General features: G+C 41.7%; 1 protein-coding gene across 1 annotated transcript; it reads right to left on the reverse strand.

The window, feature by feature from the left end:
* Window positions 1-917: 917 nt before the first annotated feature.
* LOC104613214 (uncharacterized) lies at window positions 918-24,810 on the reverse strand. Its single transcript, XM_010280939.2, has 4 exons — window positions 24,621-24,810; window positions 1,845-1,854; window positions 1,101-1,684; window positions 918-982 (listed from the first exon to the last, which is right to left on the reverse strand). Exons 1-4 carry the CDS (start codon window positions 24,808-24,810, stop codon window positions 918-920), a joined length of 849 nt encoding a protein of 282 aa, XP_010279241.2.
* Window positions 24,811-24,834: the final 24 nt, after the last annotated feature.

Raw genomic sequence — 24,834 nt, forward strand, 5'->3', positions numbered from 1 at the left:
TCAGGATTCAGGGGTGGTAACAGAGCAGGGTGTATCGTGTATATGAGGCCCATTTGGAGAAACCATGGAGAACCTGAAGCTCCATGAGTTTGGATTTGGGTTTGGATTTGGGTTTGATCCCATGCCTCCCATTTCAGAGGGAGGGGTGCCGACTGATCATCTTAATCACATCTTCCAGGAAGTAGGTATTCCTGCTTCCCATGGGTTTGATCAAAATTTATATTATATTGTAAAATAATGCATATAATATATTATGTATATAAGTATCTTATATATGTTATATATTTATTTGTGACAGGTCCAAAGCCCGGCACAGCCCAGCCCATGCCCTATGAGGACAAATAATTAGTCTTTAGCTGATCGGTGATCCTACCATCTAAGCCAATGAATCACATTTATAAAATATATGCATATGTTGATTTTTTTTTTTTTCCAAACTAATTGGGATAATGTTAGAATTCTACTCATCTTAGGTCTTAAGATAATGTGGAGCTATTTTAATTTAACTGAAACAAAAAGAAATCCTTAATAGTCTTGGGAGTTGAGAAAGCGTAAGGACAAAAAATACATCATCATCTTATAACCTAATGCTAGACGTAAATTCACTAATGCTTTCAAGACCAAACTTTCTGAACAAACCAGAACTGAAAATATGATAAATTGAGAAAGAAAAAAAAAAAAGAAAACCTAATTTTGGATTCCAAGATGATGGTATTTAATAAAAAAAATTGTGAATAAATACAATGTCCATTAACAATATACAAATTAAGGATAGACAACTACTCAACTAATTGAACTCTTTTTTGGTGAACTGATTGAACCCTTTAGTAGAACTCCATAGTAACTTAACTGGTGATTCCCACTGGTGTCAAACAAGAAAAGAACTAGTGGAAATCCAAAAAAAAGGCAGCTGGCAATTACGAACCTCCATTCCAGATTGTGTCATCCATTGTCTTCAAAGTCATCCGACCATATTGATCTGCTACAACCATAAAAACCCAAAATTAAACCTCTGTAAGTCAAAAGAAATTCTCACACATGACACAGAGCTAAATGCATGAGCTATTGAAAACTCGGCTGCATGGAGGATGATTCATCACCTGGAAGATAATTGTAAGTTTGGTTAAAACCATTCATGGGATTTGGTGAGCAAACAACAGAGCGGAGAGGATCTCTTCCATGGCTTCCTTTCTCTTGTCCTTGTATACTATATGGGACAGCGTCAAATAACAAGCTTCCACTACTCTGGATGTAGTTACTGTTATTCACTCCCATGGCATTAGCATTATTGTTATTGGACCAATCTACCAAAGCTGGTCCAGGCTTGTAGATCATGGACTCCGGCCGGCGCATCGCCGCCATCTGTTGCCGTTTAAGCGACTTAAGCTCTTCAACAACTCTCTTGTATTCTCCATAACATCCATGAATTGGGTCCTTCTGCCGATGGACTGCTTCCCATATGAGAGACTCAGCTGCTTTAACCCGACTCTCATGGCTGTCAAGCTTTCTCAACATTTTCTGGACGTTGCTTACACCAAACACCTTGTGCACTGCTTGGAATTGCTGGGTCTTCTCTGGAGTAAACAATGGCGCCAGTATGCAATCCTCCCCGCACCTCTTCCTCTGATGCTTGCAGGCTGCGCAGGCATGGTGTACTGATGCGCCACTATTACTCTTCTGCATCCTAAATCAAGCAACCCAACTTAGAAAAAAAACAATGAAGAGGAAAGAGAAGAAAATTAAAAAAGAGAGAGACAGAGAGAATAGATTTAATACCCACTTTGTTTATTTAGCTACTCTCTACTTGTAAAAGATCAAGAGAAGCCATTCAGATCAAAACAAACAAACTAAAAACTGAAAAGAATAAGAAAGGGAGAAAGCAATCTAGTATATACCTTTTATACAGTTTTCTGGATGACAATGTAAAGGGAATGTGCGTATAAATATATACAGTTAACAGAAGAAATTGTTGAATGATGAGCACGGAAAGAAGGCGAAGAAATAAAACAAAGGGTTTTCTGTCGAAGAGTTGTTGATATGGGTTCAGGTAGATCACAGGAAGAGAAAGAGCTGAGAAGACCATAACGTCATGGGCAGACCGGCCGAGGTTGGTTCTTCCTTAATTCACAGATCCGATCTCTAGTAACAGTGTTTGTTTATTTTGTGAGAAGGTCGGATTTATATAATCGGCCAGTGATGTTCTGTGATTAGTTGATATATTAGAGAAGAGTTGCCGAGATCGGACGACTCTTTTCCCATATCACATCAGGCATTAGTGTTTGTCTTGACTTTTACTTAAGGGTAAAATATAAAAACCTCCCCTTAGTTTTCTGACAACCTTATAAACCTCCCCTATGTTTTGATTTTAACAGAATCCTCCCCTATAGTTTTGAAAAAAGCTATAAATACCTCCTTTCCATTAAAGTTTCGTTTACTTTGAAGAGGAATTTACTAAAACACCCTTAAATACTACCAAGTATCATCCTCCTCTTTATGGGATGTATCCTTCTACGTCAAGTTCAACAGAACAGAGCAAGCTTCTCTTTGAAATAAAAACATCTCCACAAATTCACTAGCAACATTCCCGTAGGTTTCAGCAAGATTTTATCAGGCAGTTGATAATCTTAATTTAGATTCCATGTTTGATTTCTCTAGTTTGTCAAGATTTTTGCTCTTGGGGATAAATCGTGTGGAAGGCAATGTCTTTGACTTTGTTCATGTTAAATTTAATAAAACAATCTAGGTAAGATTGAGAGAAATAGGTTGGCGCTTAATACTTAATAGAACTTTGAAATTTTTATTTTATTTTTTCTGTTTTATGATTTGAAATCGTGTTAGGAATTTCTTTGAACACTTGGAGTACAGTCACACACAATATATGAAGTTTTAAACGCATTATAAAGATGAGTTCAGTACGGTTGAAGCTTTTTGGGTAGATTAAATAGTTATGAGAAATGACTGTTAAATTACTTAATTAGTAGAAGGAATCACTTAGTGTTAGACTATGTATGCCCTTAGATCTAATCAGATTGATGTACTTATTGTCATTTATTGTAAATGAATAAAGTGCATAATTGATCCATGTTATTATGGTGTGTTTATGTGTAATACCCTTAAACTGGACACTTATGAGACTCGTGTTAGTTTAGAATCTTCACAGCCATTGGATAGATCTGGGGAGATTTGTCCTGCCAAGGCTGACATGATGTGCCGCCAAGTTGGTTGGGGTAGTTTGTCTCAACTGCCAGAGTGAGACCTGAGGTACATGCAGTGTGGGTTTTCTTGAAACCCTGAACATGACCAAATTCTATTATTGCCTTGGACCTTAGAGATAGATGGGCAAAACTAGAATGTTACACCTAACCCTTAGACTCGATTATGGTATTGCACTAGGTGTCGGATTGGGCTGTCTTTGATATGACAATCGATGAAATCCTTTTCCGGGTCAAAACCTGGGTATGTTGGGGCAGTCCGAGAATTCACCTGAGTGGGTGATCATAGTGACAGGATCAGCCCCTTTGTCGGACAAAGTGAATGATCGGGGAATGCACTCTCTTTGATGGAAACCTAAACTATCGACAGTGGATTTCAAATGTGTGAAATTTGTTTTGCAAAATATATTTATATAGAGATATACTTATATGTTCTGATTTCACAAAATGTTTGCAAAAGGTTTTAATTCCCAGGATCTATGTGAGTAGAGAGTGCAGCACTGTACCTTGCAGCCGAGGGAGAGATCCTCTCTTGTCTGGCAATGTATGATTATTAAGGGCTAAGAGGTTAAATGTAAGGCCATTGAGGGTAATACCTGATGGGCTAATCTTGCATCTACCCAAAGTCCTTAGGTTTTCACAAGATGGCTCAACCCAATGACCATTTACTGTAAATGTTGGACCCATTAAGAGCCCATGGTGATGAACTCAGGGGTTACTGTGACCTACAGTGAATTCGGCTAGGCTTTGTAACGAAGGTTGGGATGAACCCATGTGGTTGATGTATAGATCAATGCTAGGGTCCCACGCCATACAAAGAGAACCAAACTAGCAAGCACATAATGGGTTAAGTAAGCAATATGACTTAATGGGCTTAAAGCCCATTTCGAATTGGGTTTAAATGGTTTAATACAAATGGGCCATTCTGGGTTTATAATCTGAGTGGGATTAGCAGTTGGATAAGATAAGTCTTATCAACTTGAGAGTCCAAATCTAAATACAAGATTTAGATTAGGAAATCTCATTCCTAATTAGATTAGGAAGCTGATCCTGAAGGGATTATAAAAAGGGGCGAATTCCACAAAAGGAACACAATTCTTTATGCAGTCTTTTCTCTCCCTCAGTTCTTGGCACCATCCCAATTCGATCTCCACCTATTGGAGTGATCAAGAAGTGTTCTTGACATTGTTTCTTGGTGAAGAAACAATCAGAAGTTGTGCTCACACCACCCTACTGGATTCTTGGTGAAGAATCTCAGGTTCTTGCTGGTCCTGCCTCAACATATGTTGTGTCATCTTCAATGGAGGCGGATTTGGTATCCTCTTTGAGCGTGAACACCTACATTGGGAGTTCCTTTTAATTCCGTATCAGGTATTTCCCTCTCCCTTCTTTTGGGTTCAGATCTGGTTCGGTTTTGTTTCAAGAACGAACCTTGAAAATGCAGTTTTCTAAATAGTTATGAATGCATTATAAAGATGAATTCAGTACGATTGAAGCTTTTTGGGTAGATTAAATAGTTGTGAGAAATGGCTGTTAAATTACTTAAATAGTAGAAGGAATCACTTAGAACCATTTAATAGGCATCTCTACGAAGTCTCTAGAATGTGGTTCCTATTTGCCTGTCACCTAGAAAAAAAGAACCAGAAAATGAAAAGAAAAAAAAATAAGAAAGAAAGATAATGAAGAAGAAAGAAAGAGAACTGAAGAAGAATAAAAGAGATGAGAAATTAAGAAAATGTGAAAAATAAATAAAACAAAGCAAAAGGAGAAAAAATGAGTGACGATTGGCTAGCTCAATTGAGACAAAGAAGTGAAAAGAACAGGGGTAGGAGAGTGGTTTGCTTCGGTTACCACTTCAAGGGTAAATGTGGAATTTTGAGAAAATTAATGTATTATATTAGGGTTTTTGGCCCAAAAAAAACTAATAAGAGGGAGATATATGCACCATTTTTCAAAATTATAAGAGAGGATTCTATTCATATCAAAACACAGGGGAGATTTATAAGATTGTCAGAAAACTAAGGAGAAGTTTTTGTTTTGACCAAAATTATGCTGTCTAAGTTTTGAGATCCGTGACAGAATTGATAATATTTCCAAAAATCTAAAATGAAATAGGTAGCTTTGTTTTAACAAACTTATTAGTTTGCTATTATTATTATTATTATTATTATTATTATTATTTTACTTCTAGCCTTATTCAACGAAAGACCGCAAAGAGTACTGGAGAAGCGACTCGGGTTGGGCACAAAAGTGACTCGGGTTTGGTAATTGGTATGGGTAAAACCAAATAGGATCTTTTGTTCATGCTCTCATTGTATCTGATTTTCCTCATTGATTAATGAATGCTTTGTTTGCCTTCTAAGAAAAACTCAAAATAGGACCTATTACATTTCAGAAATTTGATTGAAATCATGAAGCCCCAATTTTGGGATTTGTGTTTTGTGTCTAAAATTGTTTTGACTTCAAATTATAATGATTTTAACTGAGTTTGGAAGGAGTACAAATGCAAATATGTAGAGTGCAAAACCTTATATTTTGTATTATTTTTTATGTATTTACGCTGTACATATTTGCATTTGTACTACTTCCAAACTGAGCCTTTACTTTTTACAAACAACTCACAAAACATTTTTTTTTTCGGGTTCAAGTTTGCTTTCATTGCACAACAAGAAAACTTGGATAAGCTTATCGATCCAAGACTTAGGTGATGATGGCAATGATAATTATATATTAATTTTGCAATTCAACCCTCAATTAAAATAATTTATTAACTTATGTACAAATAATTCCTAAAACTTTTATGGTGGATAGGTGTAAGAACATAGACCTGATTTAACCCTCCTAGCTTAAACCATAACCAAATCAAGTCAACCCGGTCAATGTCATGATTCCAGTAAGTTCTTTTATTTAAAAGAAGAAGAGAATACTATATGGGGGGGGGGGAACATACCCTCCCCCTTCCCTTCTCTCCAGAGGTATGTAGTGCAGTCTGATGCGGCACGATCCGGGCACTCCTAACTGGCAACGGATGGCACCTGAGAAGACGAAGGTTAAGGATTCCTGGGGGATTTGACCGGTGGGAATACTCCGAAGCTTAAGTTAGAACGCTGGGGAGGAAGAAAAGAGTGTAAAAGGCTAAGATTGTAGGTCGCGCTAGATCACTGTATCTCAAGATTAGCTCGTGTGCAAGTAAGATAATTCAAGTTCAAATGAAAATCCGAGAGTGTCCTATCCCCTTCGATTAAAGGGCTTTTATAGGGGTGTTCTTGTCAAATCGGGTGTAACCACCACTGGGCTCTTGTTGCAGCCGTTACCTTCTAGGAATGCGCAGGTGATCGTACAATGTACTACCCCGCTTGGATGAGTGACACGTCCCGAAGGGACAGTCACGCCACCATCTATCGAGAGACGTGGGTGCAAACTGTCAAATGGGGAGGGACTGCGTCGTCAGTTGAGAGACGTGGTGCACTCTGACGGGTACGATCTTGTCAGATAGAGTCTTCCTGAGAGCGTCGTGTTGCCTAGTCGCGAGCTACTTTGTAGTGAGCTACCCTGTCACGTATCGAGCTATCTTTGCCGCGAGCTACTTTGTAGCGAGCTCCTAGGGATACTTCGAGGTGGCCCTCATCGAGATTGTCTTTGGGGCAGTTCTTCTGCCTAAGTGTTGGAGCGAGCTGGTTACCCTAGCTCGCGAGCTTAAATAGTCTTGGAATATTCCCTTCTCAGTAGCTCGGGGGACCTGGAGCTTGCGTTGTAGCGAGCTCCCCCTACAGTGAGCTATGATGTAGTGAGCTGTTCTACAGACTCGTTACTTAGTTGCAGTCAGGCTATAGTGTTGAGCTGTTCCTCGTGTGGAGTCAGGTCCACGTGTCATCGTCTCAATGGGTCGGGTCAAATCATCCTCCATCAATTGCCCACCACTCCTCGGGCTAAGAGTGCTACCTTAGCGCAAGGAGTTCATGAAGTGTGACGGGTTGATTTAACCGAAGTTCAAACTTGATTGACTGCTCATATTAAATGTGTGCACGAGAATCATGGGATTTCTGACTTTTTGAATACCGAAAAACGAGCTGAAGCGGCTCTTAACTCCGGTTGTCATGCAGCCACCATTACTTCAATCATGGGAGACGTGCAGCCAGTCACATTTCGGTTTCAGAAGGCGTGCAGTCTGCTTGACTCCAGACCATCAGATCTGCCTCAGTCTTGGCCGTTGATTCGGAGGCACAGTGACTATAAATAGGAGGGCCCCCCAGGCCTCATTTTCTTTCATGCTATCTTGCTGTCCTCGGATTTTGAGGTCGCGCATCCATCTAGGCTACCCGAGCTCTTTTGTTCACACCGTTTTGTTTTTTCTCGGTGAGTCTTAATCATTCTGTCAATCATGTCTGGGTATCCGTACCATGCTTATTCCCGGGATGGTAACCAGGACGATGACACCCCCTCGAGCTCAGGGGGAGCTTGGGAGCAGGTTCTGAAGGCTCGGGAGACCTTCGGTGATGTGGCCTCTACTTCTCGGGGGAGTGAGCCTGATACCTTCGGCCCCTCCTCCATGACGGTGGAGAGACTCAGGTCTCTAATCCGTTACTTTCACCTTCCCGGGGACCTCCTCTACAGTATCTCCACTGGTAACTTCCCCTAGGAACATGGTCCCAACGATATAGTGATTTTCCAGGAATAACTCGAGGCTGGCCTGCGTCTTCCCCTGCACCCCCTAATAGTGGAGGTGTTAAACCATTTCAACGTCACCATCGACCAGCTCCATCCCAACGCCATCTAGAACATGGTTGGGACCATTTCTTTGTGCTATGAGTACTGTCTTCCCCTTGACCTGATATTTTCGCTTCTATTCTTTGCATCAAGAATGCCACTCCTAGAGCTCCTCCGGAAAGGTGTTTTTACTACCTCTCTCCCCGTCGTGGCTATAAGCTCCTGTACGAGCTACTGAACAAGATTCCTACCTGGAAGCGAGACTATTTTGTGTTCCGTAACCCCGAGGGGTGGCCCTTCCCAACTTCTTGAAGGGGCGCCATCCAGGACCCCGGGGCCGAGTTGGACCCTGAAATTCGGAAAACGATGCTGTCTTGGGCATCAGTAGGCTACCTCTATTCGGACTACTTGACCGAGTTGAAGCTTGTGCAGGCTGGCCTAAGTCCGAGTAGGTTGCCTTTTTAGGTCGCGTAGTGCCTTGTAAAAATATTATGTGTATACATATGTTTTGTTTTTTTTTTTACTGGACTAATGCCTTGTGGCTTTTTGGCAGCCACCATGTCTAGTGTTGACGCGCGCCGCCTTCTTTCGAGTAACAAAAAGCGCAAGGTGAAGAGGTCGCGTCCTGACTGGACTCCCACCCCTGGGGGCACTGAGTTCGAGTCTGCTGAGCCAGACTTTAATTCTCCACCGCCTGAAGTTCCGCTGGTCCCATCCGAAGGAGGCGCTGGAGAAGGTGGCCTCGAGGAGGGCGAGATCCCGAGGTAAGAAGTGATTCCTCCTGGTTCCTCCCACTCATTTCCCTACCCACAGTTCCCTATCGGGAACTGGGAGGGTGTTAACGACTACATCGTGGCTGGGCGGAAGAGTCGAAGGGCATTCTGCCATGAGGAGGTCGCCAGATGGGGGGAGATGGAGCCCAAGGCACTTGCCGTGTTTGCCGCCTCCCACTGTATGGTGGTAAGTAGTCTTTTTCTTTTTCTTCTTGTTTTTTGCTTCCTTTTGTTGTCTTCTGACCTTAGTCTCTTGTTGGCAGGTGAACTCCGCCATCCACGCCATGGCCCTCCATACGAACATTCACTCTGTCGACGCTTGCAATCAGAGAATCATCATTTAGAAGCAACAGGGCGAGCTCAACCGGACCTGGGGTGAGCTCCTTCACACTCGCAAGGGGAGCGAGGCCCAGGAGCTGCTCGTCCGTTACCAGGAGGCGCAGATCACCAGGCTTTCAGAGGAGAGTGCATGCTACAAGGAGGAGGAGTCGAGGGTGGCAGCGGAGAGGGAGCTTCTTCGCCAACAGGTTCGGGACTTGGAGTCCACACTTCTGGACCGAACTCGGAACTTCGACACCATGGTGGAGGCCGAGCGGGAGAAGGGAGTCTGGGAATTCAAGGACTCCCAGGAGTATCACGACCTCCAAGTGGAGTATGGCTCGAGCTCATACCGCTCCAGATTCAAGCTCTGTCGCTGGTTGGTCCGAAAGAAATTCTCTAGGCTCAACCTTGACGGCTTCACAATGAAGGGCCTGGCTCCCGAGACGACGGACCAGGCGGAGGAGGAGAGCCTGACTCCCCAGAGGACGAGGACGAGGACGAGGTGGCTCCCGGGTGCCAGAACCCGGTCTTGAAAAGATCTTCTTGGGCGGTTGTGCCCCTTTTTATCTATTGTTGAACTTTCTCGAGCTATTTAGCTCGTTTTTTTTTTTTTTGGAATGGCAATGAAATTTCTCTTTTTCTTCTAAGTATGGTGTACTCTTTTATTTTTTGCCAAAGCGATCTCATCACTCAAGCTATTAGAGCTGCATACCCAAGGTAGGATTTTTCGGTGATCGTTATCCCGAGCTATCCCTTAGTGTTTGGCGGCACCTTTATAGCATACCACGAAGTGGTTACTATGTATGCCCGAACTGTATGTTTGTAGATTGTTCCTTACTTGGTCCAACCGATGTACTGAGATGAGCTATGCTTTGTAGGGTTCAGACCCGAGCTGCTTACGCCTCTGATACTTCATATTTTGCCTTCACCACTGAAGTGGCTGAGTCTTTCTTGATGCCGAGGTCTTAGTTAGCTCGGTGTTTTAGCCCTTAGGCTGAGGGGGTGACTTATAGTCTGCCCTTGAAGTTTGCCCATGCCATGGAGGCGACTAGGTCTTATTGCCCGAGGTCGTGTTAGCTCGGCATTTTGGTCCTTAGGCTCTAGGAGTGACTCATGGTCTACTTAGTAGTTATAGGTAATATTGCCTTAAGTTGACAATATTCAATGCCCGAGGTACTTGTTTCCCTTCAAGGGTTTCGAGCTCGTATGTTCCTTCCCCAAGTACCCGTTTCACTTAGTAGGGTCCTTTCTAATTCAGTCTGAGCTTGCCAATGCCGGGCTCAGGTACCATAACTTTTCGAAGGACCAGGTCGCCGACGCAGATGTTCCGCTTCTTGACCCTGACGTTATAGTACCGAGCTACTCTTTGCTGGTAAGCTGTGGTCCTGATATATGAGAGGTCCCTTACCTTGTCGAGTGGGTCAAGGTTGGTACGTAACTCGTCTTCATTTGCCTTGTCGTCATATGCTTCTAGTCATAATGAGGGAACCTCGATTTCAGTTGGGATGACTGTCTCAGTGCCATAGGTGAGGTTGAAGGGAGTCTCTCCTGTGGCGGTCTTCTCTATGGTTCGGTAAGCCCCTAGAACACTGGGTAGCTCGTCCGCCCATAGTCCTTTAGCTTGGTCTAACCATACCTTCAGTCCGCGAATGATAGCTCTCTTCGTGACTTCTGCTTGACCGTTTGCTTGAGGGTGTGCGATCGAAGTGAAGTTCTGTCGGATCCCCATGTCTTGGCACCAGTTTTGGAATTTGATGTCCTCGAATTGCTTACCGTTATCAGAAATCAATACCCGAGGTAACTCGAAGCAGCACACTATGTTCTCCAAAAGAAGTTATGAACATTTTGGGCTGTGATCATTACAAGAGGTTCGACTTCTACCGACTTGGTGAAATAATCCACTGCTACCACTAGAAACTTCCTCTGGCCTGTTGCTAGTGGAAACGGTCCAAGTATATCGATGCCCCATTGCGTGAAAGGCCACGGGCTGGTGAGATACTTTAGATCAGCAACAGATTTCGTTGCGGAGTGCCGCTTCGCAAAAAGCACTATGATAGGGATACTTAGCTTGGGCCTTAATAGTAGTTCGCGGCTTATTTTGGAGGTCGTACTCGATGAGCTCAACGGCCCACTTCATTAGTCGACCAGAGACCTCGGGCTTGAGTAAGACTTGCCTCAAAGGTTTGTTGGTGAGGACGATAACAGTATGAGCTTGAAAGTACGAACGGAGCTTTCGGGCTACAATCACCAACGCATACGCCAGTTTTTCTATATCTGGATATCTCATTTCTTCTCCCTGCAACACTTTACTAACATAGTAGATAGGTCGTTGGACCCGATATACCTCTTTTATTAGTACCGAGCTGACCGCTTCGTCACTTGCCGAGAGGTACAGCTCTAAAACATCACCCTCTTCGAGCCGGGTTAAGACCGGTATGCCAGCGAGGTACTTTTTGAGCTCGTCAAATGCGAGCTGACAATCTTGGGTCCATTCAAACCCTTTGCTTTTAATTGCTTTAAAGAAAGGTAGGCAGCGATCTGCTGACTTGGACATGAAGCAACTCAGGGCGGCTATTTGGCCATTCAGCCTCTGAACCTGCTTCATTTTTCGAGGTGGTTTCATATCTAAGATGGCCTTTATTTTGTCAGGGTTGGCTTCAATGACGCACCGGTTTACGATGTATCCTAGAAATTTACCCGAGGTGACACCAAAGACACACTTATTCGGGTTTAGCTTCATATTGAATCTACGCAGGATTTCAAAAACTAAATTCAAGTCTTGTATTAAATCACATGAGAACTGGGTTTTGATGACCATGTCGTCGACATAACATTCTACCTTTGGCCAATCAATGGCTCAAATAGTTTGTTTACAAGTCTTTGAAAGGTCGCCCTGGCATTTTTTAGCCCAAAGGGCATGACCTTGTAGCAGTACAGGCCAAGCTCGGTTATGAAGGCAGTCTTTCCTTCATCTGCCGGGTCCATCTTGATCTGGCTGTAGCCTGAATAGGCGTCTAGAAAGCTCAGCAACTCGTGCCCCGAGGTCGCGTCCACCAGACGGTCGATTCAGGGGAGTGGGAAGCAGTCCTTTGGGCAGGATCAATTTAGGTCGGTGTAGTTGACGCACATGCGCCATTTACTGTTAGCCTTTTTCACCAGAACGGGGTTGGCCACCCAGCTCGGGTAGTGGACTTCCCTAATAAAATCAGCTGCAAGGAGCTTCCCGACCTCCTCGTCGACTGCCCTCCATCGCACTGGGGCTAGGTTGCATTTCTTCTGTCTAACGGGCCTAACTACAGGATCAGTATTAAGTTTATGAGTTATGATGCTAGGGTTTATGCCGGGCATTTCTGCCGCGGACCATGCAAAAACATCTAAATTTTCAAGCAAAAAGTGTATCAGTTTAGATCGCAGAGGCTCCTCAATGGAAGCATCGATCTAAAGAGTTCAGGCAGGGTCCTTCTCCGAGTCTGGGATAGAGACGGTCTCTTCCGTGGGCGCAGCTCGCTTCTCTATTTGCTCCGTAGGTCACTCCAACTCGAGGTCATCGGCCACCTGAGCTTTTCCCTTGAGGGCGACAACGTAGCATTTGCAAGACTCAAGCTAGTCACCTCACGCTACCCCGATGCCGAAGTCCGTGGGGAACTTCATGGCCAAGTAGTAGGTGGACACCACAGCCCGTAAGGCATGGGTAATCGACCGACCTACTATGGCGTTGTATGGGGAGGGGGTTGCGACCACTAAGAAATCGTAGTTGAGCCTCACTATGCTAGGCCAGGTGCCGATTTCCACAGGTACTGTTACCCTTCCTAGGGGCCGAACTTCCTCTCCGCTGAAGACTACCAGGGGAGTGTTCGCGGGCTTTAAGTCGCATTCCTAAAGCTGGAGTTGGTCGAAGGCTGCTTTGAAGAGGATGTCCGCCGAGCTGCCTGAGTCGATGAGGACGCGCCTGACTTCGAAGTCATTGATCTACACCTTTATGACGAGCGCGTCATCATGGGGGTAGTGAACCTCGTGCACATCATCTTCAGTGAAGAAGATGGGGTCTTCCAACCTTGGTCGCTTTGGCGGGTTCTACTCTTCCCTGGCGTCTTCGTGAGCTGATGCGCGAGCTACAGCTGAGGTATAGCCTGCCACAATCAAGCCTCCAACTATGACGTGGATGGTCCCCCGAACTGGTCTCTCTTCGGGGGGCTGCTCCGCTTGTCTTCTAGACTCGGGATAATCTCTACTCTGCTCCCCTTGCCGTCCTGCTTTATTATTATTATTACTTTGTACAAAATTTCTCAAATATTCACGACAGATGAGTTCTTCTATCTCATCGCGGAGGCTTTTACAACATTCGGTACTATGACCGTGATCTTTATGAAAGCTACAATACAAATTTTTATTCCTGGAGTTAGGGTCAGCCTTCAGGCGAGGTGGCCACTTCACGTACAGAGCGTCCTTAATCACCATGAGGATATTGGCACGCTTTGCATTGAGGGGTGTATAGTCCCTTTCTACTGTTGGAGCTCGGAAAGGCTGATTTGGCTTTGCCCCCCGAGCTTGGTCCTTCTTCTTCCTGCCGTCTCCCTGGGATGGGGGCTCTGGTTCCCTCTTTCTTTTTTTTGGGGCCTGCTCACCCTTCTGGTTGATTTCCTCCTCTGTTCCTATGAACCGATCCGCGAGTTTGAGGAACTCGGTCACGGTTTTGGGTTGATTGACAACTATGTGCCACTTGAACTCTTTGTGGGTGATACCTCGCTTGGCTGCGACGAGGCGAACTGCGAGATCCAAGTCGGGTATCTGCAAACAAGCGTCACTGAACTGCTTGATGTAGGTCCGAATGGACTCCCCTTCCTTTTTGACTATGTCGATGAGGCTTTCCTGAGTTCAAAGACACCTTTTGCTGGTGACGAAGTGGGAGGTGAAAACTTGCACGAACTACGCCCATCTTCTTACCGGATAGGGCACGAGCTTTCGGTACTAGGTGCGGGCTACTCCTTTGAAAGTGGTAGAAAATGCTATGTACATGCAGGACTCGCTGGTTCTTGCCAGGTGCATTTGGGACTAGAAGGCGTCCAAGTGGTCATTTGGATTGAAAGATCCATCGTACTTGTCCAGTGGATGGAGCTTGAAGTCCCTTGGCATGGGGACAGCAAGGAGTTCTGGAGATAATGGGGAAGAAACTGAGTGGAGAGGGGTAGCTTTCACTTCACTTGAGCTTACCTCCTCTTTTCCTTTGATCTCGGGAGAGACTCGAGTAGCAGTTCGGCGAGCTTGCCAGCGTCTTCGCAGCTGCTTTGCTGGCTTGGCGTTAGTGCTTGATGCTTCAGTGTCGCCGAGCTCGACAGGCTCAGACTGCTGGTGGTGACTCTGGATCGAAGGGCCCTGCCTATAGTCTGCGGCCAGGACCTTGAATGAATTCTCCGCGAGCAGGAGCTTGAACCGCGAAGATCGGGGCAATACGAGCTTGGTTAGCATGAACCGTTTCCCACAGACGACGCCAAATGATGCGGCACGATCCGGGCACTCCTAGTTGGCTATTGACTGGCTCCTTGCTAGCAACGGATGACACTTGAGAAGACGAAGGTGGAGGATCCTCGGGGCATTTGCCCGGTGGGAATACTCCGAAGCTTAAGTTAGAACGCTGGGGAGGAAGAAAAGAGTGTAAAAAGCTAAGAGTATAGGTCACGCTAGATCACTGTATCTCAAGATTAGCTCATGTGCAAATAAGATAATTCAAGTTCAGATGAAAATCCGAGAGTGTCCTCTCCCCTTCGATTAAAGGGCTTTTATAGGGGCGTTCTTGTCAAATCGGGCATAACCGCCATTGAGCTCCTATCGCAGCCGTTACCTGCCAGTGCTGCGTAGGTGATCGTTACAACGTACTACCCGCTTGGATGAGTGACATGTCCCAAAGGGACAAGCACACCACCATTTGTCGAGAGACGTGGGTGCACATTGTCAAATTGGCAGGAACTGCGTCGTCAATCGAGAGACGTGGTGCAGTCTGACATGTACAGTCTTGTTAGATAGAAGCTTCCTGAAAGCGTCGCGTTGCCTAGTCGCGAGCTACTTTGTAGTGAGCTACCCTGTCACGTATCGAGCTATCTTTGCCGCGAGCTACTTTGTAGCGAGCTCCTAGGGATACTTCATGGTGGCCCTCATCGAGATTGTCTTTGGGGCAGTTCTTCTGCCTAAGTGTTGGAGCGAGCTGGTTACCCTAGCTCGCGAGCTTAAATAGTCTTGGAATATTCCCTTCTCAGTAGCTCGGGGGACCTGGAGCTTGCGTTGTAGCGAGCCCCCCCTACAGTGAGCCATGATGTAGCGAGCTGTTCTACAGGCTCGTTACTTAGTTGCAGTCAGGCTATAGTGTTGAGCTGTTCCTCGTGCGGAGTTAGGTCCACGTGTCATCGTCTCAATGGGTCGGGTCAAATCATCCTCCATCACAGTCCATCTAAGGCCCAACATCTTTTCATCTATCCCAACTAGTTTTACCCTCGGACCTTTGGAGCTGACCACCAGTTCCTAATCCATGGGCTTACCAAGGCGGGGATTGCATCTATGTCTGTGTTTGGATAAGAGTCATAATGTGGGTGGTCACAACTAGGGGCAATTGGACTAGATTTGGTCCAATCCGATCCAGTTCAATGTGAGTCCATTATAAATGGACCAGGTCCAATCCAATGAATATTCTGAATCATTTTGAATCGGTCCAATTTAACGTCTAGACTGACCAGTCTATTCAAATTCATTTAGATTTAGATTGGTTTCAACCCAAACCCGGTCCATTGACACCTATAGTCTTATCTTATATCAATGGACCAGATATTGGCTTAATCCAACCCAATCCAACATAAATTTATTACGAATGGACCAAGTCCAATCCAATCTTTGATAGTGACTCCATTTTTTAGAGGAAATGGGCCCTCATTTTTAGATTTGAAAAATCGATTTAAGTCTTTGATAGTGACTCCATTCTCCTGGAAAAGGCACACAATCGAGAGTTTTTGGATTCTTAGAATTGGGAGAGGAAAGGTGTCAAGCACTCCTCTCTCCAAGCTGTTATAACAGCCCAATGTGGGAGTTGTTCAAACTCAAATTCTAGCGAAACACAAATTAATAGGATTGCTCAAAGCTCCTAAAATCTGGCGAAAACGTTCCCAACTTCGCCCAAAATTGATTTGAGGTGATGTTACCGGATCTTAGGTACTAGTTTCCCAAGACCCTTGCCTCTCTACCTCTTCTCACAATCTAGAGGAAGCTAGGAATGCAAGTTTCCCATGGTTTTAGGACTTTAAGCAATTCGAAACTAAACATAAAGCAGAGAAATGGTGGAATGAGAGACTTACCTATTGTGTGTAACCTTGAAACAAACTTCCCAGCAACTAAAAAGACTTCAAATGAAGTTTGAGTGAGTTACGGGGCTGGGTTAAGTGTTTCTAGTGTTATGTCTAGAATATAGGGGAAACAAATTTGAGGCTTGAGCTTGGCTTCAAGGATTTTGGGATTTCAAGTAGAATGGGTGTATTACAAAAGTTGGGAAACTGCCCTTGCCTCAAGCTCAAGCTGGGCCTCTATTTATGGAGAAAAAAGGAGAAAGGGTTTGAAACTCGTCCAGCTATATTTCACACAAATAGGCAAAGATCTTCAAAGAAATAGATGTTCAATCGAGTTTTCCTATTTCAATTTGGGGGTGGTTTTTATAGGCTTTGTGTGTCCAATGGGAGCTTGGGGCATGCCTATCATGACAGTCTCGTATTTGGGGTTGTTAGTGGCAAAAAATGTAAAATTTGATGAACTTTAAAATGTTATTTTGTCTTTTCTTGGTTTTAAGTAGGAATATCTTGGGGTTTTGGGGCTTTTGGGTCTATTAGGCTCTATTTCATTGGTCCAAGTGTTCTAATGGGTCAAGAATGGGTCTGACATCAGCAATCAACTATTTGAGGCTTCAGGTTGGGACAAATGACATGACAATTTAATATGGTCCTTTGAAATGGTACATTTCTAGTTTAACGGTTATACAAATGAATTTGGTCATTAAATTTGGTGTGTTGGGGTTTTTTGGGTCTAAACATAGTGGTGATGTCTGATTGGACAAATAGGGCCAGGATGATTGAGATTTATAGCTGACAAGTTCGGATTAATGAGATTTGCCGAAATAACATCATGGTTTGATGAAATGTCAAACAAGAGAATTTTGAGCTACAATTTGGTAGGTAGGCATTTTTTATTGTCCCGAATTTGATGGAAGCTACAAATCTTTGATCAAAGGAGTGGATGAACAGATTTAGTTCAGATCATGGTCTTAGATTATGGTTTTCCAATCAACAAGAGGGTCTGAAATAGAACCTTACTTTTTTTTAATGGTCAAATGGAGGTGTTTGGTCGTGAAATTTGACATGTTGAGGTTTTTTGGGTCTTTGAATACAATGGTAAGGTTTGATTGGTCATGGAGTTGGGATGACAGATGGTAAGCTCTAATTAATGAAATCTGCTAAAATAGGATCTACGCTTGATAGGAGATCAAATAGGAGAATGTTGAGCTACAATTTGGTAGGTAGGCATGGATTAGGGTGAGGAGTAAAGTGGATGGTTCTGATCCGAAAAAGATATGGTCAATCTTGGTAATCGATCAGGGCCATGCATTAGAATGAAATCTTAATGTTTTTACGGTTAGTTGTTTTAGATTTAAGTTGTGATTTGCTAATTGATTGTTTCCTAATGATCTTGAAGTGATAGATATATTGGATTTGATTTTGGAGGAGTTGGAATTTGAATATTGCATAGATTGGGACCGTTAGAAAGGGAATTAACGTGATGAATGGTGAATCTTTGGAGTTTAGTCATAAAAATTGATGTGTAACTAAGTTATGGTTTTCCGAGTCTGGGGATGGTGTATAATCAAACGTTGATGTTGATATCAAGGTTCTTATTTGTCCTGTGGATTGTGTCAAATGAGGGTATTTCGGGGTTTTGTAAAGTCTCAAATTGATCTGTTTATTTTTTCAAGTTTTTGGGGTCTAAGAGGAGGGTACATAGAGGTAGAGTTAAGGGACCGAGCAAAAATTAGATGCTGACAGGTGGCCTAGTTAAAAAATGTTTCTAATTTTTTATCAAAGAACAAAATTTCATTATTTGAATCAGACAATATGAGAGAAGTTGTTCTGTTTGTGATTCATTTTCTTACCAATTATGTAAATATAAATTTTGTGACCCATGTTTATATGTGCTCTTAGTATTGACTTTTGATTAATGATTGTTATTGAGCAAAAGAAACGTAATTGGAGATTTTTATTAGTCTATCAGATGCATTATATAATTGAGTCATGATCCCTTACAAACATACAATCTGCTCACATAATCACATATTACTCGGTCACTCATTGGGAATATCTCCCACATATGTATATATGCATGTTAAATTTATAGGGAGATGCTTATTACATGGGATTGGATTCTATTGCTTTCTAATTGTGTATAGAGTTTTTACCTGCAAAGAATCCCATCACCATATAATTGATATATAGCACAATAAGTTGACATTTTCAAAAAAGGAGGTTTTGTTGATTTTGGAACCATAGTTGATTTGAGAACTACAACAATTGAATTGAATACATGAAAAAGTTTTTTTTTTATATATTCTAGGCCCAGATGGAAACAAATGAAACCATGAACATACACTTAGGGCCCATCTAGTTCACAAGAATAAGGGTCTAGAATCAAAACTAGAATGGACCATTCCAATTCCAACTATTTGGTTAGGCAGAATCAAGATCCCTTTCCCATTCCTAGTGGAATGACATTCTTCCATTTGAGGGAATTGCCATTTCTTCCCCTACCTTGGGAATGAAATCCCATTCCATCCAGTTTCAACTCTCATTCTGATTCCTATCTGAACCAAACAAATTATGAGAATAGACCATTCCAATTCTGATTCTGAGGGATTTCGGTTCTGATTCCTACTGTGAGGCAAATAGATCCTTTGATATGTTTGAATAGAAAATAAAAGAGAAACAAAAAATTGAGGGGAAATAAGTTGAGCCAAATTTTGCACTGATGCAAAAGCTTGGGAGTGCAAATAAGTTGAGCCAAATTTTGGTTTGATTTGGTTATAGGTTTTTCTTTGCTTTGTTTATTTATATTGCAAATGAAGTAAAATAAAACCTTAAACAAAATAAAATGAAACCCAAAGCAAAAAGGAACCAAATTTTACAATTTCCTCATTTGTACTCCCATACATTTGTATTAGAGCAAATGAAATTGCATTGTACTACTATTAAAAGGAGTCAAGATTTCCTACACTCCACTTGCTGTGAGATGGGGTGCTCTTCCATTCACCATTTTACACGCCATCCATCTACAACACTTACGTTTCACATGGACGGAGTCATTAAACAACTAGTTGACCCTCCTATTATGTGGCTTATGCACTTGTTTTTCATTTTTTAAATATAAAAATAAAAAGAAATTAAAAAATAGGTTGACTGCTAGTTCAACAAGTTCGACTGAATATAAAGGAGAAAGGAAATGGGGGAAAACATCAAAAAGAAAACCTAGCTATTTATTCTCCAGCCAAGGGAAGGGATGTTGCTTCCATTCAAATTGGGATGTAATAACGAGTATCCACAACACAAAACAAGTACCATGGACCTTGACATTATTTCTAACAAATTAATTGGAGATTGATAAACCCCATTGTAAGCTCCAAGTAGCTCATGTTCGGCTCAAAGAGATGGAATCGCCACCTAATTTTTAGAGGAAATGGGCCCTCATTTTCAGATTTAAAAAGTTCGTTTTAAGTCTTTGATAATGACTCTGTTCTTCATGGAAAAGGCACAACTAAGAGATTTTGGGTCCCAAGGATTAGGAGAGGGAAGGTATTAGGTACCCCTCTCTCCAAGCTATTGTAGTAGCCCAATATGGGAGTTGTTTAGGCTCAATTTCTTTTGGAGAAAAGTATAAATGGTTGTAGGAATTTCTTAAATTTGGAGGAACATGATTTCAACTTCTCCTAAAACCAATTTTGAGGTGATGTTATCGAGTCTTAGGTACTGATTTCCCTAAAACCTTTGCCTCTCTTCCTCTATTCTCAGTTAAGAAGAAATTGCAAGCAATGGTTCTCCAACATTTTAGAACCTCAAGCAACCCAAAAGACTGAAAAGACTCACATTTTGTATGTACCTTGTGAAAAGTTTTCCAACAACTAAGGATGAGATAGAATGAAGTTTAAGTGGGTTCTTGAGATAGGGAGTGCTTTTGCTTGCAACAACTTCCACTTGAAAATGGAGGAGGTGAGTTTGGAATCTGAGGTTCAGAGTACCTCTGAATTTTGGGTGAATAGGAGACAGTATATGGTCTAGAAGAAAGCTCTTTTCTCTCTAGGGGCCTCCCTTAGGTTTCCTTCCTCTTTTGGTGTCTCCTCCTCTGGTTTTCTCCTTTCTCTCTAGCTCTCTAGGGGCCTCCCTCAGGTTTCCTTCCTCTTCTGGTTTTCTCCTCTCTTTCTCTTTAAGGACCTCCCTCAGGTTACCTTCCTTCTTTGGTTTTCTCCTTTCTCTCTAGGAGCCTTCCTCAGGTGTCCTTCCTTCTCTCCCCTTTTGAGCTCGAATTAGATCAATATTTATAGAGAAATGGAGGGGGTCAAGTCTGAATTTGTTCAGCTATAGTGTCTGGGATTCAACAGAGGTTTTCCACAAAAATAGGTAAAGATTCTTCAAAGAATAGATGTTCAGTAAAGCTTTCTTATTTGGTGAAACATTTTCTTTGATTTGGGGGTGGTTTTCATGGGTTTTGTACGTCCAATGGGAGCTTGGGGCGTGCCTATCATGGCAGTCTCGTATTTGGGGCTGTCAGGGGTAGAAAATGTAAATTTAATGAACTTTTAAATGTTGTTTTGTCTTTTCTTGGTTTTAAGTATGGATATCTTGGGGCTTTGGGGCTTTTTGGGACTATTAGGCTCTATTTCATTGGTCCAAGTGTTCTAATGGGTCAAGAATGGGTCTGACATCAGCCATCACCCTTTTGAGGCTTCAGGTTGGGACAGATGACATGACAATTTAGTCTGGTGCATCAAAATGGTACATTTCTTGTTTAACGATCAAACAGATGAATTAGGATATAAATTTTGATGTGTTAGGGTGTTTTGGGTCTCTGAATACAATGGTAATGTCTAATTTGTCAAATAGGGTTGGGATAATTGAGATCTATGGTTGACAAGTTCGGATCAATGAGATTTACTAAAATAGAATCTTTATTTGATGAAATGTCAAACAGGGGAATTTTGGAATGAAATTTGGTGGTTTAGCACTTTTGAATGTCTTTAATCTAATGGAAGTAATGGGTCTTTGATCAGAGGTATAGCTTGACTGATTTAGTTCAAATCATCGTCTTAGCTTATTGGCGTGCTGTTGTAGGCCCCCAAAAATAAAACCTGTACTCCTAAAACAAATGCGGTAGTACGAGTAAGGATCGTTCCCACAAAGAGTATGTAGCCTAGTTTTTGTGCTGCGTGAAAAAAGATAGAGGGGGAGTTTGTATGTAATGAAAACCAGAATTAGAAAGAAAGAAAACCAAATGAGAAGCAATGGAAATAAAGGTACTGAAATTAATCAAAAGAACGAGTCTTGGTCTAAGTCAACATCCACCATCAGAATTTCACTACTGCTTATCGATGCAAAGATGTATCAATTCAGACTTTGAATATTCATCGTAGAAATTATTTTCCTGTATCTCCCTAATCACAGTTAATCAGAAAAAAAAGCGATCCTCTTAACCCTTACTACTGAACAATCCCTAAACAAGCGTTAAAGATTTAATCCAGCAGTAGCCTTAAGCATTAGAGATCGATGAAGCTAAACAACACAAGCACAAGCGGTTACATTTAATTCAATCGAGTGTTCTTCCTAAGATCTAACAATTTCTGACGCATCAAATCATTAAACCCAAGTTGCTTCGCAGATTAGAGGGATCAAATAATTACAGATCTGATATCTAACATAGCAGTAGATTGCAGCGAATAATAAACTAGTACGCCTCCTAGCAATCAGACGAAACAATCATAAACATGAACATAGAATAACATTCGATATTCAAAGCATAAATCAAACAATAAAAATCAAATTAGATCTCACAGTTTTGTTGATTCTGAGGCTTCTGTTTCCTTCAACCAAGTATCAAAATTTTGCTACACATGATCATGGTGAAAACTCGAGAAAAATCAGAGAAGAGAGAAGAGAAGAGAATAAAGGTGCGGCAACCCTAGGTCTGATTGTTTTCTTTCTTATTCTTCCTCTTCTTTTCTTTCTCTCTACTTCCCCCAAGAGAAACCTACAAAATCTCCTAAAATTTCTCTAGATAACAGTCTCCAAGTTTGACTTATCAAGAAAAATATCAAAGATAAGATAAAAGAAAATTCTAATGTAAGTGGGAGAGTAGTGATTTCGCATATGAAAACTTGCAGGGTAAGGAATGTTTCCAGCACGTTAGCAGTGCGGTTGCAGCTATTTCGTGCCCAATTTCGACCTCGATTCCGTCAGTCTCTAACAAAACTCAAAACATGAAAGTTGTATAGCTTTTATTTATCTTTCCAACACATCTTGAATCCTCTCAATCGGAGTTATAATGAAAGAGTTATGCCTAAATTACGACGCGGTGCCGAAACTGTCCAAAATTACCCGATTACCCTTATTTTTTACTTAACGCCTCCATTTGTGCCCTAAATCAAAATATAAGAATAATGAGTCCATTTAGGCACTAAATAAGTATAAAAGATTAAACATTAAAGGCAAAAAATATGATATTTTGCATTCTCATCAATTCTCCCCACACTTAGCTTTTGCTCATCCTCGGGCAAAACTCAAATTCACTTTCCCAAAAACACCAAGGTTACAATGCCATCAACAGAGAACAAGCAAGCTCTTCAATACTCATAACACATCATTAACAAACATTCTTAACAAATTTCAGTTACTTAGTAAGTGTTTTCACTCGAAGATGGAATAAACTAAATACGTAGACCCTCACGGAAATAAACACTCAACTCTTATGTTTGAAAGGTATGTGTTTCGCTCAAATTCATTCCAATGGAAATGATCTACCTTAGGCTTGCATATCTTCTCATTCTCCACCACTAGGATCACATGCATAACACGAATCAAAAGGACTTCTCAAGGGTTGTAACGGGGCTTAGAATCAAAGTGGGGAATATTTGGAAATGTAGCTCAAAAGCCATCGAAACTAGTAGAGCAAAACTGAATCATCTGAAGCTCGAATGCATAAGACATGTAAAACCAACCACTCCATTCAACAACTTCTTCAGTTTTGCTTTAATGCATTTAAAGCGTATAAAACTCCTGCATTGGAAAAGAGATCATTCAAATGAACACTTTTTATTTGCAGTAGGGAACAATCCTTCACAACAACTTCCACCTTTGTATGTATAAGCAGCCCCTTTTTCTTGGAATTTAAGAAGGGGCATGGATAGTTGGTAACATCAAAAGCAATTTCCTCCATTCATTCCTTTCATATTTACTTTTTTTTTTCTTTTTTTTTCTTTTTTTTTTCTTTTTCTTTTTACTGTTTTTTTTTCAAAGCATATCAATCATTGGAACTCATGAATTGAGAATGAAAACATGTTCCATTTCACCATTCATAACCATACCATGAATCCAAACACACCCACACTTGAAACTTGCACATCTATGCATATCATAATGATGAGTAATGCTCCACTAAGTCTACGGCTTGGGTAAGGGTATTATTTTTTTCTCGGGTTTAAAGCTTGTAACATGGGTTCACAATGAACGACAAAGGTCAATAAAGCTCTAAGGGGTTCAACAAAGGGGATGATTTATCAAATGTTAGGCTATTTGGCTTATGTAGCGTATAACAAAAAGGCCTTAATTATGTCCATGCATGCTTGTGTCAATGTGATCTTGAAGAGAATCAAGGCAAGTTCTAGAGAAACAAATCCATGGAAGAATATCTCACATGAAAGAAAATACTGGGATTGATGTAGATGTGTCAGTCCAAAGGCTCAAAATCTCACCAGCTTTTGTCTACTAGATTTAGTCACTACCATTCTCAAGGAAAATAATTAAACTAATTAATTCTAAGTTGGAAAATTACTTATTCAATCATGTTATGAGTTTTTCAAGCTTAATTGAATCTTGCTCATGGCATACACAACATAAAATCATTGAAAACAACAAAAGCATAAGCAAAACTATATTTTATTTTATTTTTCAAACAAATGCAGAATTAAAACACAATCTAAATCAAAATTTAAAACGCAACCTAAATCCCCTCCCCTACACTTAAAACTTACATTGCCCCCAATGTAAGGTGAAATGCAAAGAAAGGGCAGAAATAACTAAAACATAAATGCAAAACTAAGAAGAAAAAGAAAAAAAACAAACTCCCCCTTTTTTTTAATCAGCATAAATCGGATCCTCAAGGTCCAATTGTTCCGCATTCTCTACTTAGAAGCATTTATAGAAATGTTTGAGTCTATGGCCATTCACCTTGAACGCTTTGGAAGTTACTAGACTTTGAATTTCAATTGCACCATGAGGAAAAACATTAGTAACAACAAAGGGTCCAATCCAACGAGAATGCAACTTACCTGGAAATAGACGAAGCCGTGAATGGTAAAGAAGAACTTTTTGACCAACTTTAAACTCCTTCCTATAGATCATTTTATCATGAAAAGCCTTCATCTTTTCCTTGTAAATTCTTGCAGTCTCATAGGCATCATTTCGAATCTCCTCTAACTCTTGTAGTTGCAACTTCCGGTGTTCTCCCCTTTCATCCATCATGGGTGGGTCCAAATCTGGAAT

Source organism: Nelumbo nucifera, chromosome 1 (assembly GCF_055504915.1).
Source record: "Nelumbo nucifera cultivar China Antique chromosome 1, China Antique-T2T, whole genome shotgun sequence".
Lineage (NCBI taxonomy): Eukaryota > Viridiplantae > Streptophyta > Magnoliopsida > Proteales > Nelumbonaceae > Nelumbo > Nelumbo nucifera.